Consider the following 14,294-nt stretch of genomic DNA (forward strand, 5'->3'; position numbering starts at 1 on the left):
CCTTATGATCCATACATGTCCCGGTCCATTCCTTATGATCCATACATGTCCCGGTCATCCAGGTCTCTATTTACAGGGAGGACTGATATATGTGAACTATGGACGACAGGAAGATTTCCAGAAGCTGAAGGTTTGGGGCGTCCAGGTGACGGACTCCCTGGTCATCGTGCGCACAGGATTATTAAGCTTCGCAGAGAAGGTGAGCAGCACAACATGGGGGCCCGGGGCCACACATAACCACTGTCACTGTGCATCATTCCTCCCCTGCAGGTCTACAATGCTGAGCGGGCCGGAGCTCTGGGGGTCTTAATATTTCCAGACTATGCAGAGACCTCAGTATATGGACATGTGAGTAATGGGGACAGGGCCCCCTGAAAACTGCCCTGCAGAGCATCTCTCCTCTCTCCCACAGCTCCTATCCTGAAAGACTCTGCAGAGTATCTCACCTATATCTCCTCTCCTCATAGACCCTGCAGAGTATCTCTCCTGTATCTCCTCATAGACCCTACAGAGCATCGTTCCTGGATCTCCTCTTATAGACCCTGCAGAGCATCTCTCCTGTATCTCCTCTCCTCAAAGACCCTGCAGAGCATCTCTCCTTTATCTACTCTTCTTATAGACCCTGCAGGGCATCTCTCCTGTATCTCCTCATAGACTCTGCAGAGCATCTCTCCTGTATCACCTCATAGACCCTGCAGAGTATCTCCTCATAGATCCTGCAGAGCATCCCTCCTGTATATCCTCTTCTCATAGACACTGCAGAGCATCTCTCCTGTATCTACTCTCCTCATAGACCCTGCAGAGTATCTCTCCTGTATCTCCTCATAGATCCTGCAAAACATCTCTCCTGTATCTCCATTTCTTATAGACCCTGCAGAGCATCTCTTCTGTATCTACTCTCCTCATAAACCCTGCAGAGCATCACTCCTTTATCTCCTCTTCTTATAGGCCCTGTAGAGTATCTCCCCATAGACCCTGCAGAGCATCGTTCCTGTATCTCTTCTTGTAGACCCTGCAGAGTATCTCATCTTCTCATAGAACCTGCAGAGCATCTCTCCTGTATCTCCTCATAGACCCTGCAGAGCATCTCTCCTGTATCTCCTCATAGATCCTGCAAAGAATCTCTCCTGTATATCCTCTTCTCATAGACCCTGCAGAGCATCTCTCCTGTATCTCCTCTTCTTATAGACCCTGCAGAGCATCTCTCCTGTATCTACTCTCCTCATAGACCCTGCAGAGCATCTCTCCTGTATCTCCTCATAGACTCTGCAGAGTATCTTTCCTGTATCTCCTCATAGACCCTGCAGAGCATCTCTTCTGTATTTCCTCTTCTCATAGACGCTGCAGAGTATCTCTCTTGTATTTCTTTTGATAGACACTGCAGAGCATCTCTTCTGTATCTCCTCTTCTCATAGACGCTGCAGAGTATCTCTCCTGTATCTCCTCATAGACTCTACAGAGCATCTCTCTTGTATCTCTTCTGATAGACGCTGCAGAGCATCTCTCTTGTATCTCTTCTGATAGATGCTGCAGAGCATCTTTCTTGTATCTCTTCTGATAGACGCTGCAGAGCATCTCTCTTGTATCTCTTCTGATAGATGCTGCAGAGCATCTTTCTTGTATCTCTTCTGATAGACGCTGCAGAGCATCTCTTGTATCTCTTCTGATAGACGCTGCAAAGCATCTCTCCTGTATCTCCTCTTCTGATAGACGCTGCAGAGCATCTCTCCTGTATCTCCTCTTCTGATGGGGCACTTTCTGGCCGTATCTGACCCCCTGTCTCTTCTTTCAGGTTCACTTTGGCACTGGAGATCCCAATACTCCCGGTTTCCCGTCCTTCAATCACACCCAATTTCCTCCCTTCAAATCCTCAGGACTTCCCAACATCCCGGCTCAGCCGATCAGTTTATCCGCTGCGAGGTCACTGCTGGGGTAGGCGATATGTTTCTATAAAGCTGCATGTAACGTAAATGTTCCGTATCACCTGCTTCACTCCACAGCTATCTTCACAAATCTACTCCAGTCACATCCAGAGCTGCATTCATAATTCTGCTATTTCATCATCATGTATACTCCAGTCACATTCAGAGCTGCATTCACAATTCTGCTCTTTCATTATGTACATTCAGTCACATCCAGAGCTGCAATCATAATTCTACTCTTTCATCATCATGTATACTCCAGTCACATCCAGAGCTGCATTCATAATTCTGCTATTTCATCATGTATACTCCACACATCCAGAGCTACATTCATAATTCTGCTCTTTCATTATGTACATTCAGTCACATCCAGAGCTGCATTCATAATTCTGCTCTTTCATCATCATGTATACTCCAGTCACATCCAGAGCTGCATTCACAATTCTGCTATTTCATCATCATGTATACTCCACACATCCAGAGCTGCATTCATAATTCTGCTCTTTCATTATGTACATTCAGTCACATCCAGAGCTGCATTCATAATTCTGCTCTTTCATCATCATGTATACTCCAGTCACATCCAGAGCTGCATTCACAATTCTGCTATTTCATCATCATGTATACTCCACACATCCAGAGCTGCATTCATAATTCTGCTCTTTCATTATGTACATTCAGTCACCTCCAGAGCTGCATTCATAATTCTGCTCTTTCATCATCATGTATACTCCACACATCCAGAGCTGCATTCATAATTCTGCTCTTTCATTATGTACATTCAGTCACATTAAGAGCTGCATATAGAATTCTACTCTTACATCATGAATAGGGATGAGCGAATCGAATTTGGAGGAAACATCCGAAGTCGATTCGCACAAAACTTCGTTCTAATACTGTTCGGAGCAGGAGCTCGGTACGGTATTAGAATGTATTGGCTCCGATGAGCCGAAGTTATTGCTTCGCAAAGTCTCGTGAGACTTCGGGTAATAATTTCATAAATTAATTTGTACTGTAAAAAACCATTTCCCGAACTCGGGTTCGGTTCCAAGTGGTACCTCATCGGAGCCAATACATTCTAATACTGTACGGAGCTCCTGCTCCGTACAGTATTAGAACGAAGTTTTATACGAATGTTTCATCCAAAGTCGATTCGCTCGTCCTTAATCATGATACGTTCTCCACTCACATCCAGAGCTGCATTCATAATTCTACTGTTCACATCTTTAGGAAAACACCTGTAAATTATAACTTAGCTGTGAGCAATAATCTGGTAACTGGACACCAGCAGAACTGCGACTGCAGCTCTGGATGTGACTGGACTATAAAGAAAAAAGACTAGTACCGTGTTAGCCAGCAGATAACTGGTTAATTGCCCTCATTAAGGCCTCGTGCACACAGCCACACTGTATTTTTTGCGGATTGAACACTGACCCATAGATTTATATGGGGCTGCACAAATGCAGACAGCGCATGGATGTGTGTGAAGTCGTGGCCACCAGGGGGCTCCCTTCCATCTAATTTGCAGTCCACTGTCTGTTGTCAGGCAATATCCATCCCTGATAACAGAGAAAGAGAAAGTGCGGGCGTGTCAGAGCTAGCTCAGGTCCTGTGATCCTGGCTTTTGAAGATTATAAGTGTGAATTATCCGTCCTTATCAGCTTTCTGGGCTCCCTAGTAGAAAAAAAACCCATAGTGGGAAGTGAAGTCACTGCACACAGTACTGGCAGAAGACTTATCAATAAAGTGCAGTCATTGAGCATGGACTCCCATATTGTTGAGTGGATTAGGCAGTGGCTGAGTGACAGACAACAGAGGGTTGTAGTCAATGGAGAACATTCAAAACAAGGTCATGTTACCAGTGGGGTTCCACAGGGATCTGTACTGGGACCGATTTTGTTTAATATCTTCATAAGTGATATTGCAAAAGGCCTCGCTGGTAAGGTTTGTCTTTTTGCTGATGACACAAAGATATGTAACAGGGTTGATGTTCCTGGAGGGAAACGCCAAATGGAAAAGGATTTAGGAAAACTAGAAGAATGGTCAGAACTCTGGAAACTGAAATTTAATGTGGATAAGTGCAAGATAATGCACCTGGGGCGTAAAAACCCAAGGGCAGAATATAGAATATTTGACACAGTCCTGACCTCAGTATCTGAGGAAAGGGATTTAGGAGTAATTATTTCAGAAGACTTAAAGGTGGGAAGACAATGTAATAGAGCAGCACGAAATGCCAGCAGAATGCTTGGATGTATAGGGAGAGGTATAAGCAGTAGAAAGAGTGAAGTGCTTATGCCGCTGTACAGAACACTGGTGAGACCTCACTTGGAGTATTGTGCTCAGTACTGGAGGCCATATCTCCAGAAGGATATAGATACTCTAGAGAGAGTTCAGAGAAGAGCTACTAAACTGGTACATGGATTGCAGGATAAAACTTACCAGGAAAGGTTAAAGGACCTTAATATGTATAGCTTGGAAGAAAGAAGAGACAGAGGGGATATGATAGAAACTTTTAAATACATAAAGGGAATCAACTCGGTAAAGGAAGAGAGCATATTTAAAAGAAGAAAAACTACCACAAGAGGACACAGTTTTAAATTAGAGGGGCAAAGGTTTAAAAGTAATATAAGGAAGTATTACTTTACTGAGAGAGTAGTGGATGCATGGAATAGCCTTCCTGCAGAAGTGGTAGCTGCAAATACAGTGAAGGGGTTTAAGCATGCATGGGATAGGCATAAGGCCATCCTTCATATAAGATAGGGCCGGGGGCTATCCATAGTATTCAGTATATTGGGCAGACTAGATGGGCCAAATGGTTCTTATCTGCCGACACATTCTATGTTTCTATGTTTCTATGTAAGCTTCTGAGTGAAATGCATCTAGCTGTGCATCTGAAACAGGTAATGATATGGCTGAGTGAGACATTAGGGAAGCCTTCCCAGTAATGATTGAACAAAGAAGCACGGCCATTATGCAACCTTTTCTTGAAAACTCAGGTAATCTTTATTTATCTCACAGATAATGAGTGGGAAGATTATTTTTTTTATGTCCCTAAACTGATCTTATCTCAGACAACTTGTGCCCACCCACTATCTCTGGAGCCGCCCACTATCTCTGGAGCCGGCCACTATCTCTGGAGCCACCCACTATCTCTGGAGCCGCCCACTATCTCTGGAGCCGCCCACTATCTCTGGAGCCGCCCACTATCTCTGGAGCCGGCCACTATCTCTGGAGCCGCCCACTATCTCTGGAGCCGCCCACTATCTCTGGAGCCGCCCACTATCTCTAGAGCCGCCCACTATCTCTGGAGCCGCCCACTATCTCTGGAGCCGCCCACTATCTCTGGAGCCGCCCCACTATCTCTGGAGCCGCCCACTATCTCTGGTGTCTACCCACTATCTCTGGAGCCGCCCACTATCTCTGGTGCCCACCCACTATCTCTGGTGTCTACTCACTATCTCTGGAGCCGCCCACTATCCCTGGAGCCGCCCACTATCTCTGGAGCCGCCCACCATCTCTGGAGCCGCCCACTATCTCTGGTGCCCACCCACTATCTCTGGAGAAGACTCTTTAGATCCTTGGGACACATTCAGTTCTGATCTTGGAGTCACTATTTCTTCGGGCTCTTTATGAGGTGCAATTCCCTTTTCACTTTCATGTTCTTTATTGAGTCCTGGACAAACAATGCTAAGCAGTATGACTACAATGAGACCCCCGAGAGGACGTGACTACATAGAGACCCCCCAACAGGATATGACTACACGGAGACCCCCAACAGGACATGAATACATAGAGACCCCCAACAGGACATGACTACATAAAAACCCCCAACAGGACCTGACTACATAGAGACCCCCAACAGGATATGACTACATAGAGACCCCCAACAGGACCTGACTACATAGAGACCCCCGAGAGGACGTGACTACATAGAGACCCCCCAACAGGATATGACTACACTGAGACCCCAAACAGGACATGAATACATAGAGACCCCCAACAGGACATGACTACATAAAGACCCCCAACAGGACCTGACTACATAGAGACCCCCAACAGGATATGACTACATAGAGACCCCCAACAGGACCTGACTACATAGAGACCCCCGAGAGGACCTGACTACATAGAGACCCCCGAGAGGACGTGACTACATAGAGACCCCCCAACAGGATATGACTACACTGAGACCCCCAACAGGACATGAATACATAGAGACCCCCAACAGGACATGACTACATAAAGACCCCCAACAGGACATGACTACATAGAGACCCCCAACAGGACATGACTACATAGAGACCCCCAACAGGACATGACTACATAGAGACCCCAACCGGATATGACTACATAGAGACCCCAACCGGATATGACTACATAGAGACACCCAACAGGATATGACTACATAGAGACACCCAATAGCAAAAATGTGGGTGGACAGCACTCCTAAGTGGTGATGTGTCGGGTGCTCGTCTCCAGGAGGGGTGGTAAAAAGCCCCTAGTACAGCAATTTGAAGAGATCCAGAAAAATAAAAAATGGAGACAGCACGTCCAAAAAAGGTGCAGAAGGTGGAATTTATTCCGGGTGCCTACATAGAGACACCCAACAGGTCATGACTACATAGAGACCCCCAACAGGTCATGACTACACTGAGACCCCCAACAGGTCATAACTACACTGAGACCCCCAACAGGACATGACTACATAGAGACCCCCAACAGGATATGATTACACTGAGACCCCCAACAGGTCATGACTACATAGAGACCCCAACAGGATATGACTACATAGAGACACCCAACAGGACATGACTACATAGAGACCCCAACCGGATATGACTACATAGAGACACCCAACAGGTCATGACTACATAGAGACCCCAACAGGATATGACTACATAGAGACCCACAACAGGACATGACTACATAGAGACCCCCAACAGGACATGAATACATAGAGACCCCCAACAGGATATGACTACATAGAGACCCCCAACAGGACATGACTACATAGAGACCCCCAACAGGACATGACTACATAGAGACCCCCAACAGGACATGACTACATAGAGACACCCAACAGGATATGACTACATAGAGACACCCAACAGGTCATGACTACATAGAGACCCCCAACAGGATGTGACTACACTGAGACCTCCAACAGGTCATGACTACACTGAGACTCCCAACAGGACATGACTACACTGAGACCCCCAACAGGACATGACTATATAGAGACCCCAACAGGACTACATAGAGACCCCCAACAGGACATGAATACATAGAGACCCCCAACAGGACATGACTACATAGAGACCCTAAACAGGACATGACTACATAGAGACACCCAACAGGTCATGACTACATAGTGACCCCCAACAGGATGTGACTACACTGAGACCCCCAACAGGTCATGACTACACTGAGACCCCCAACAGGACATGACTATATAGAGACCCCAACAGGACTACACAGAGACCCCCAACAGGACATGAATACATAGAGACCCCCAACAGGACATGAATACATAGAGACCCCCAACAGGACATGACTACATAGAGACCCCAAACAGGACATGACTACATAGAGACCCCCAACAGGACATGACTACATAAAGACCCCCACCAGGACATGACTACATAGAGACCCCCAACAGGATATGACTACATAGAGACCCCCAACAGGACATGACTACATAGAGACCCCCAACAGGATATGACTACATAGAGACCCCCGAGAGGACGTGACTACATAGAGACCCCCCAACAGGATATGACTACACTGAGACCCCCAACAGGACATGAATACATAGAGACCCCCAACAGGACATGACTACATAAAGACCCCCAACAGGACCTGACTACATAGAGACCCCCAACAGGATATGACTACATAGAGACCCCCAACAGGACCTGACTACATAGAGACCCCCAACAGGACATGACTACATAGCGGCCCCCAACAGGTCATGACTACACTGAGACCCCCAACAGGTCATAACTACACTGAGACCCCCAACAGGACATGACTACATAGAGACCCCCAACAGGATATGATTACACTGAGACCCCCAACAGGTCATGACTACATAGAGACCCCAACAGGATATGACTACATAGAGACACCCAACAGGACATGACTACATAGAGACCCCAACCGGATATGACTACATAGAGACACCCAACAGGTCATGACTACATAGAGACCCCAACAGGATATGACTACATAGAGACCCCCAACAGGACATGACTACATAGAGACCCCCAACAGGACATGAATACATAGAGACCCCCAACAGGATATGACTACATAGAGACCCCCAACAGGACATGACTACATAGAGACCCCCAACAGGACATGACTACATAGAGACCCCCAACAGGACATGACTACATAGAGACCCCAACCGGATATGACTACATAGAGACCCCAACCGGATATGACTACATAGAGACACCCAACAGGATATGACTACATAGAGACACCCAACAGGTCATGACTACATAGAGACCCCCAACAGGTCATGACTACACTGAGACCCCCAACAGGTCATAACTACACTGAGACCCCCAACAGGACATGACTACATAGAGACCCCCAACAGGATATGATTACACTGAGACCCCCAACAGGTCATGACTACATAGAGACCCCAACAGGATATGACTACATAGAGACACCCAACAGGACATGACTACATAGAGACCCCAACCGGATATGACTACATAGAGACACCCAACAGGTCATGACTACATAGAGACCCCAACAGGATATGACTACATAGAGACCCACAACAGGACATGACTACATAGAGACCCCCAACAGGACATGAATACATAGAGACCCCCAACATGATATGACTACATAGAGACCCCCAACAGGACATGACTACATAGAGACCTCCAACAGGACATGACTACATAGAGACCCCCAACAGGACATGACTACATAGAGACCCCAACCGGATATGACTACATAGAGACCCCAACCGGATATGACTACATAGAGACACCCAACAGGATATGACTACATAGAGACACCCAACAGGTCATGACTACATAGAGACCCCCAACAGGATGTGACTACACTGAGACCTCCAACAGGTCATGACTACACTGAGACTCCCAACAGGACATGACTACACTGAGACCCCCAACAGGACATGACTATATAGAGACCCCAACAGGACTACATAGAGACCCCCAACAGGACATGAATACATAGAGACCCCCAACAGGACATGACTACATAGAGACCCTAAACAGGACATGACTACATAGAGACACCCAACAGGTCATGACTACATAGTGACCCCCAACAGGATGTGACTACACTGAGACCCCCAACAGGTCATGACTACACTGAGACCCCCAACAGGACACGACTACACTGAGACCCCCAACAGGACATGACTATATAGAGACCCCAACAGGACTACACAGAGACCCCCAACAGGACATGAATACATAGAGACCCCCAACAGGACATGAATACATAGAGACCCCCAACAGGACATGACTACATAGAGACCCCAAACAGGACATGACTACATAGAGACCCCCAACAGGACATGACTACATAAAGACCCCCACCAGGACATGACTACATAGAGACCCCCAACAGGATATGACTACATAGAGACCCCCAACAGGATATGACTACATAGAGACCCCCAACAGGATATGACTACATAGAGACCCCCAACAGGACATGACTACATAGAGACCCCCAACAGGACATGACTACATAGAGACCCCCCAACAGGATATGACTACACTGAGACTCCCAACAGGACATGACTACACTGAGACCCCCAACAGGACATGACTACACTGAGACCCCCAACAGGTCATGACTACATAGAGACCCCCACCAGGACATGACTACATAGAGACCCCCACCAGGACATGACTACATAGAGACCCCCAACAGGATATGACTACATAGAGACCCCCAACAGGACATGACTACACTGAGACCCCCAACAGGACATGACTACATAGAGACCCCCAACAGGATATGATTACACTGAGACCCCCAACAGGTCATGACTACATAGAGACCCCCAACAGGACTACATAGAGAGCCCCAACAGGTCATGACTACACTGAGACCCCCAACAGGTCATGACTACACTGAGACACCCAACAGGAAATGACTACATAGAGACCCCAACAGGACTACATAGAGACCCCCAAGAGGACATGACTACATAGAGACCCCCAACAGGACATGACTACACTGAGACCCCCAACAGGACATGACTACATAGAGACCCCCAACAGGACATGACTACATAGAGACCCCCAACAGGACATGACTACATAGAGACCCCCAACAGGACATGACTACACAGAGACCCCCAACAGGACATGACTACATGGAGACCCCCAACGAGACATGACTGCGTCCAACAACTTCCTGAGCTCCCTCTGATCTATTCCTCCGCTCTGTACACATGTTGCTCTCTCTTCTGACACTCTTGGATTACGCCTGATACAGAGAGCGGAGTTGTCAGGGATCATTCTTCTGTTTACCATTAGAAGGTCTCCGACCTGTAAGTCTCTGATTGTGTTTCTTTTACTGAGAGCAATGAACAAGTGTAATACATGAAATAACACAAAACAGGTTGTATGTGCAGCTCTGGATGTGACTGGAATATAATATATAAAAAATAACAAAAACAAAATGTAAATGCAGCTCTGGATGTGACTGGAATATAATATCAAAAAAATAAACAAAAAATGTAAATGCAGCTTTAAATGTGACTGGAGAACAATACATGAAAAAAAAAAAAAGCAAATGTAAATGCAGCTCTGGATGTGAGTGGAGTGTAAGCCCATTTGAGAAGTTTCTGACATTTGTGCAGGAGACTATCGGGCCCTACTATCCCCGATTCCTGGAGGGCTGCGGACTTCCTGTCTCACGGCGTGGGCCCCACAATGACCACTTCGAGTCACAAGGTTCAGCTCAAGGTGAGCAACGAGCCTGTGAGCGTGGAGCTGCACAATGTGTTTGGGAGCATCACTGGGCGTTCTGAGCCTGGTGAGTACATTACACCCCCCGCCCCCTGGCATCTACGCCCGTGCCCACACTAACTCATGTATATTATGTGTGTCCCTAGAGCACTACATTGTGGTAGGAGCCCAGCGGGATTCCTGGGGCCCAGGTGCTGCCAAGTCTGGAGTGGGCACTGCCATCTTACTAGAGCTGGCCCGTACTATGACCATGATGGTGCACAATGGTGAGTGAGGGAAGGATAAGGCTGTGTGTGGGGTCAGAATAGCAGAGCTGACCTTGTAGTAGAGCTGCAGAGGGCGACATCCAACGTGACGCGTCTGTGTGTTCCAGGCTTCCAGCCCCGCCGCACCATCCTGTTTGTCAGCTGGGACGGAGGAGACTTTGGCAGCATCGGAGCTACGGAGTGGCTGGAGGTATTATATTATTATAGGGGACTCGGCCTCCGCCTCATCAGGTAGAGGCCAGTAACCGTCACCATGGCTTTATATTTCAGGGGTACCTCAGCATGCTGCACCTCAAAGCCGCTGCCTACATGAGCCTGGACACCCCGGTATTAGGTAATGCTGTGACTCCGAGAAGAGTCCTCCTGTCTTTTGTCAGTAAATCTAATTTGGGTTTTATTTCTCACTGTTTTCAAGATCTCTGCTTGCTGTTAGCAAATGGGTACATTAATTGCTTACGTCCAGAGTCTAAAAATCCATCCTGACCTAACCCTGCTCACAGGTGTCCAGACCATCATCTACAGGAGCAGAAGACTCCACAGCAGGCTATCCTTGCAAGACTACCCGGAGAACACAAGATGTTGGAAGACGTCTCTAACAAACTGGAGACTTCACCTCGGATCTACAGAAAGCTCTCACCACTACTGAGGTCACGGTGCAGGAGGACACCATTAGAGAGAGGTCTCATACATGTCATCTACATAGGGGCACCAGGAGAAGGACACCACTGTCCAAGAGAGTCAGACAGAGAACACAAGATGCTGGAGGACGTCAATAAACCAAAGACTTCACCTGGGATCTACAGGAAGCTCTCACCACTACTGAGGTCACAGTGCAGGAGGACACCATTAGAGATAGGTCTCATACATGTCATCTACAAAGGGAGCACCAGGAGAAGGACACCACTGTCCAAGAGAGTCAGACAGAGAACACAAGATGCTGGAGGACGTCTCTAAGAAACCAAAGACTTCACCTCGGATCTACAGGAAGCTCTAACCACTACTGAGGTCACAGTGCAGGAGGACACCATTAGAGATAGGTCTCATACATGTCATCTACAAAGGGAGCACCAGGAGGAGGACACCACTGTCCAAGAGAGTCAGACAGAGAACACAAGATGCTGGAGGACGTCTCTAAGAAACCAAAGACTTCACCTCGGATCTACAGGAAGCTCTAACCACTACTGAGGTCACAGTGCAGGAGGACACCATTAGAGATAGGTCTCATACATGTCATCTACAAAGGGAGCACCAGGAGGAGGACACCACTGTCCAAGAGAGTCAGACAGAGAACACGATGCTGGAGGACGTCTCTAAGAAACCAAAGACTTCACCTGGGATCTACAGGAAGCTCTCACCACTACTGAAGTCACAGTGCAGGAGGACACCATTAGAGAGAGGTCTCATACATGTCATCTACATAGGGGCACCAGGAGGAGGACACCACTGTCCAAGAGAGTCAGACAGAGAACACAAGATGCTGGAGGACGTCAAGAAACCAAAGACTTCACCTGGGATCTACAGGAAGCTCTCACCACTACTGAGGTCACAGTGCAGGAGGACACCATTAGAGATAGGTCTCATACATGTCATCTACAAAGGGAGCACCAGGAGAAGGACACCACTGTCCAAAAGAGTCAGACAGAGAACACAAGATGCTGGAGGACGTCTCTAAGAAACCAAAGACTTCACCTCGGATGTAAAGGAAGCTCTCACCACTACTGAGGTCACAGTGCAGGAGGACACCATTAGAGAGAGGTCTCATACATGTCATCTACATAGGGGCACCAGGAGGAGGACACCACTGTCCAAGAGAGTCAGACAGAGAACACAAGATGCTGGAGGACGTCAATAAACCAAAGACTTCACCTGGGATCTACAGGAAGCTCTCACCACTACTGAGGTCACAGTGCAGGAGGACACCATTAGAGATAGGTCTCATACATGTCATCTACAAAGGGAGCACCAGGAGAAGGACACCACTGTCCAAGAGAGTCAGACAGAGAACACAAGATGCTGGAGGACGTCAAGAAACCAAACACTTCACCTGGGATCTACAGGAAGCACTCACCACTACTGAGGTCACAGTGCAGGAGGACACCATTAGAGAGAGGTCTCGTACATGTCATCTACATAGGGGCACCAGGAGAAGGACACCACTATTCAACAGAGTCAAACAGAGAACACAAGATTCTGGAGGACGTCTCTAATAAACTGGATACTTCACCTGGGATCTACAGGAAGCTCTCACCACTACTGAGGTCACAGTGCAGGAGGACACCATTATAGAGAGCTCTCATACATGCCATCTACATGGCGGGAGCCAGCATAAAGAGACAACCACTGTTCAGAAGGGTCTGTTGGAGAACACAGCATGCAGGAAGGCACCTCTAAAAAGCAAAAAACTTAATCACTGGACCTACAGGAAGCTCTTAACACTAGTGAGGTCACAGTGCAGGAGATGACCATTAGAGAGAGGAGCATACATAAGATCTCCTTGAGGGGCACAAGCAGGAGGAGACCACCACTGTCCAGAAGGGTCAGCTGGAGAACCCAAGATACTGAAAGACATACCTGAGAAGCCCAGAACTTCATCCTAGACCTCCAGGAAAATCTCAGCACTACTGAGGCAACACATGACATCTACATGGGGGTTCCAGGAGGAGACCACCGCCAGCCAGGAGGAAATTAAGGGATAGATGAAAGATTACCGATGAACACCTAGGACACAGCAAGACGGCACAACACCGTGCAGTGTACAGATGAGGCTGTAATGTGACCAGAGGACCAGGAGAACCTGATAACTGTAGAACCACATACAGCAATGCATCAGTAGAAGCTGATACCTGCAGTATAAAGCATGGTGGAGGAGATAGTTACTGTATGTGGCCACAGAAATAGAAGACGTGAGAATTGCAGACATAGTTTCACCAGACTAAACTGAAACCTGCAGTATAAAGCATGGTGGAGATAACTATGTGGCTACAGAACCACAAGACATCTGAGAACCACATAGAGCATTTTAGCAGAACAAGCTACTATCAGCAGTGTAAAGCAGGGGGTTGAAATGTTGTGGTTTAATGAATTATTACAAAGTCAACTGTACATTACAGGGGGTACTTACTTTT

The 14,294-nt window shown here is 47.4% G+C and overlaps 1 protein-coding gene across 2 annotated transcripts in view; it reads left to right on the forward strand.

Annotated features, from left to right (window-relative positions):
- The window catches only part of TFR2 (transferrin receptor 2), an 82,292-nt gene that overhangs the window by 38,535 nt on the left and 29,463 nt on the right, over positions 1 to 14,294 (forward strand). For both annotated transcript variants that reach the window (XM_040415350.1, XM_040415351.1), the window contains exons 6-12: positions 77 to 199; positions 271 to 348; positions 1,793 to 1,932; positions 10,795 to 10,970; positions 11,050 to 11,169; positions 11,277 to 11,359; positions 11,440 to 11,503. In XM_040415350.1, coding sequence (XP_040271284.1) covers positions 77 to 199; positions 271 to 348; positions 1,793 to 1,932; positions 10,795 to 10,970; positions 11,050 to 11,169; positions 11,277 to 11,359; positions 11,440 to 11,503 — 784 coding nt within the window. The remainder of the gene's footprint in view (positions 1 to 76; positions 200 to 270; positions 349 to 1,792; positions 1,933 to 10,794; positions 10,971 to 11,049; positions 11,170 to 11,276; positions 11,360 to 11,439; positions 11,504 to 14,294) is intronic.

Source organism: Bufo bufo, chromosome 1 (genome assembly GCF_905171765.1).
Source record: "Bufo bufo chromosome 1, aBufBuf1.1, whole genome shotgun sequence".
Taxonomy (NCBI): Eukaryota; Metazoa; Chordata; class Amphibia; order Anura; family Bufonidae; genus Bufo; species Bufo bufo.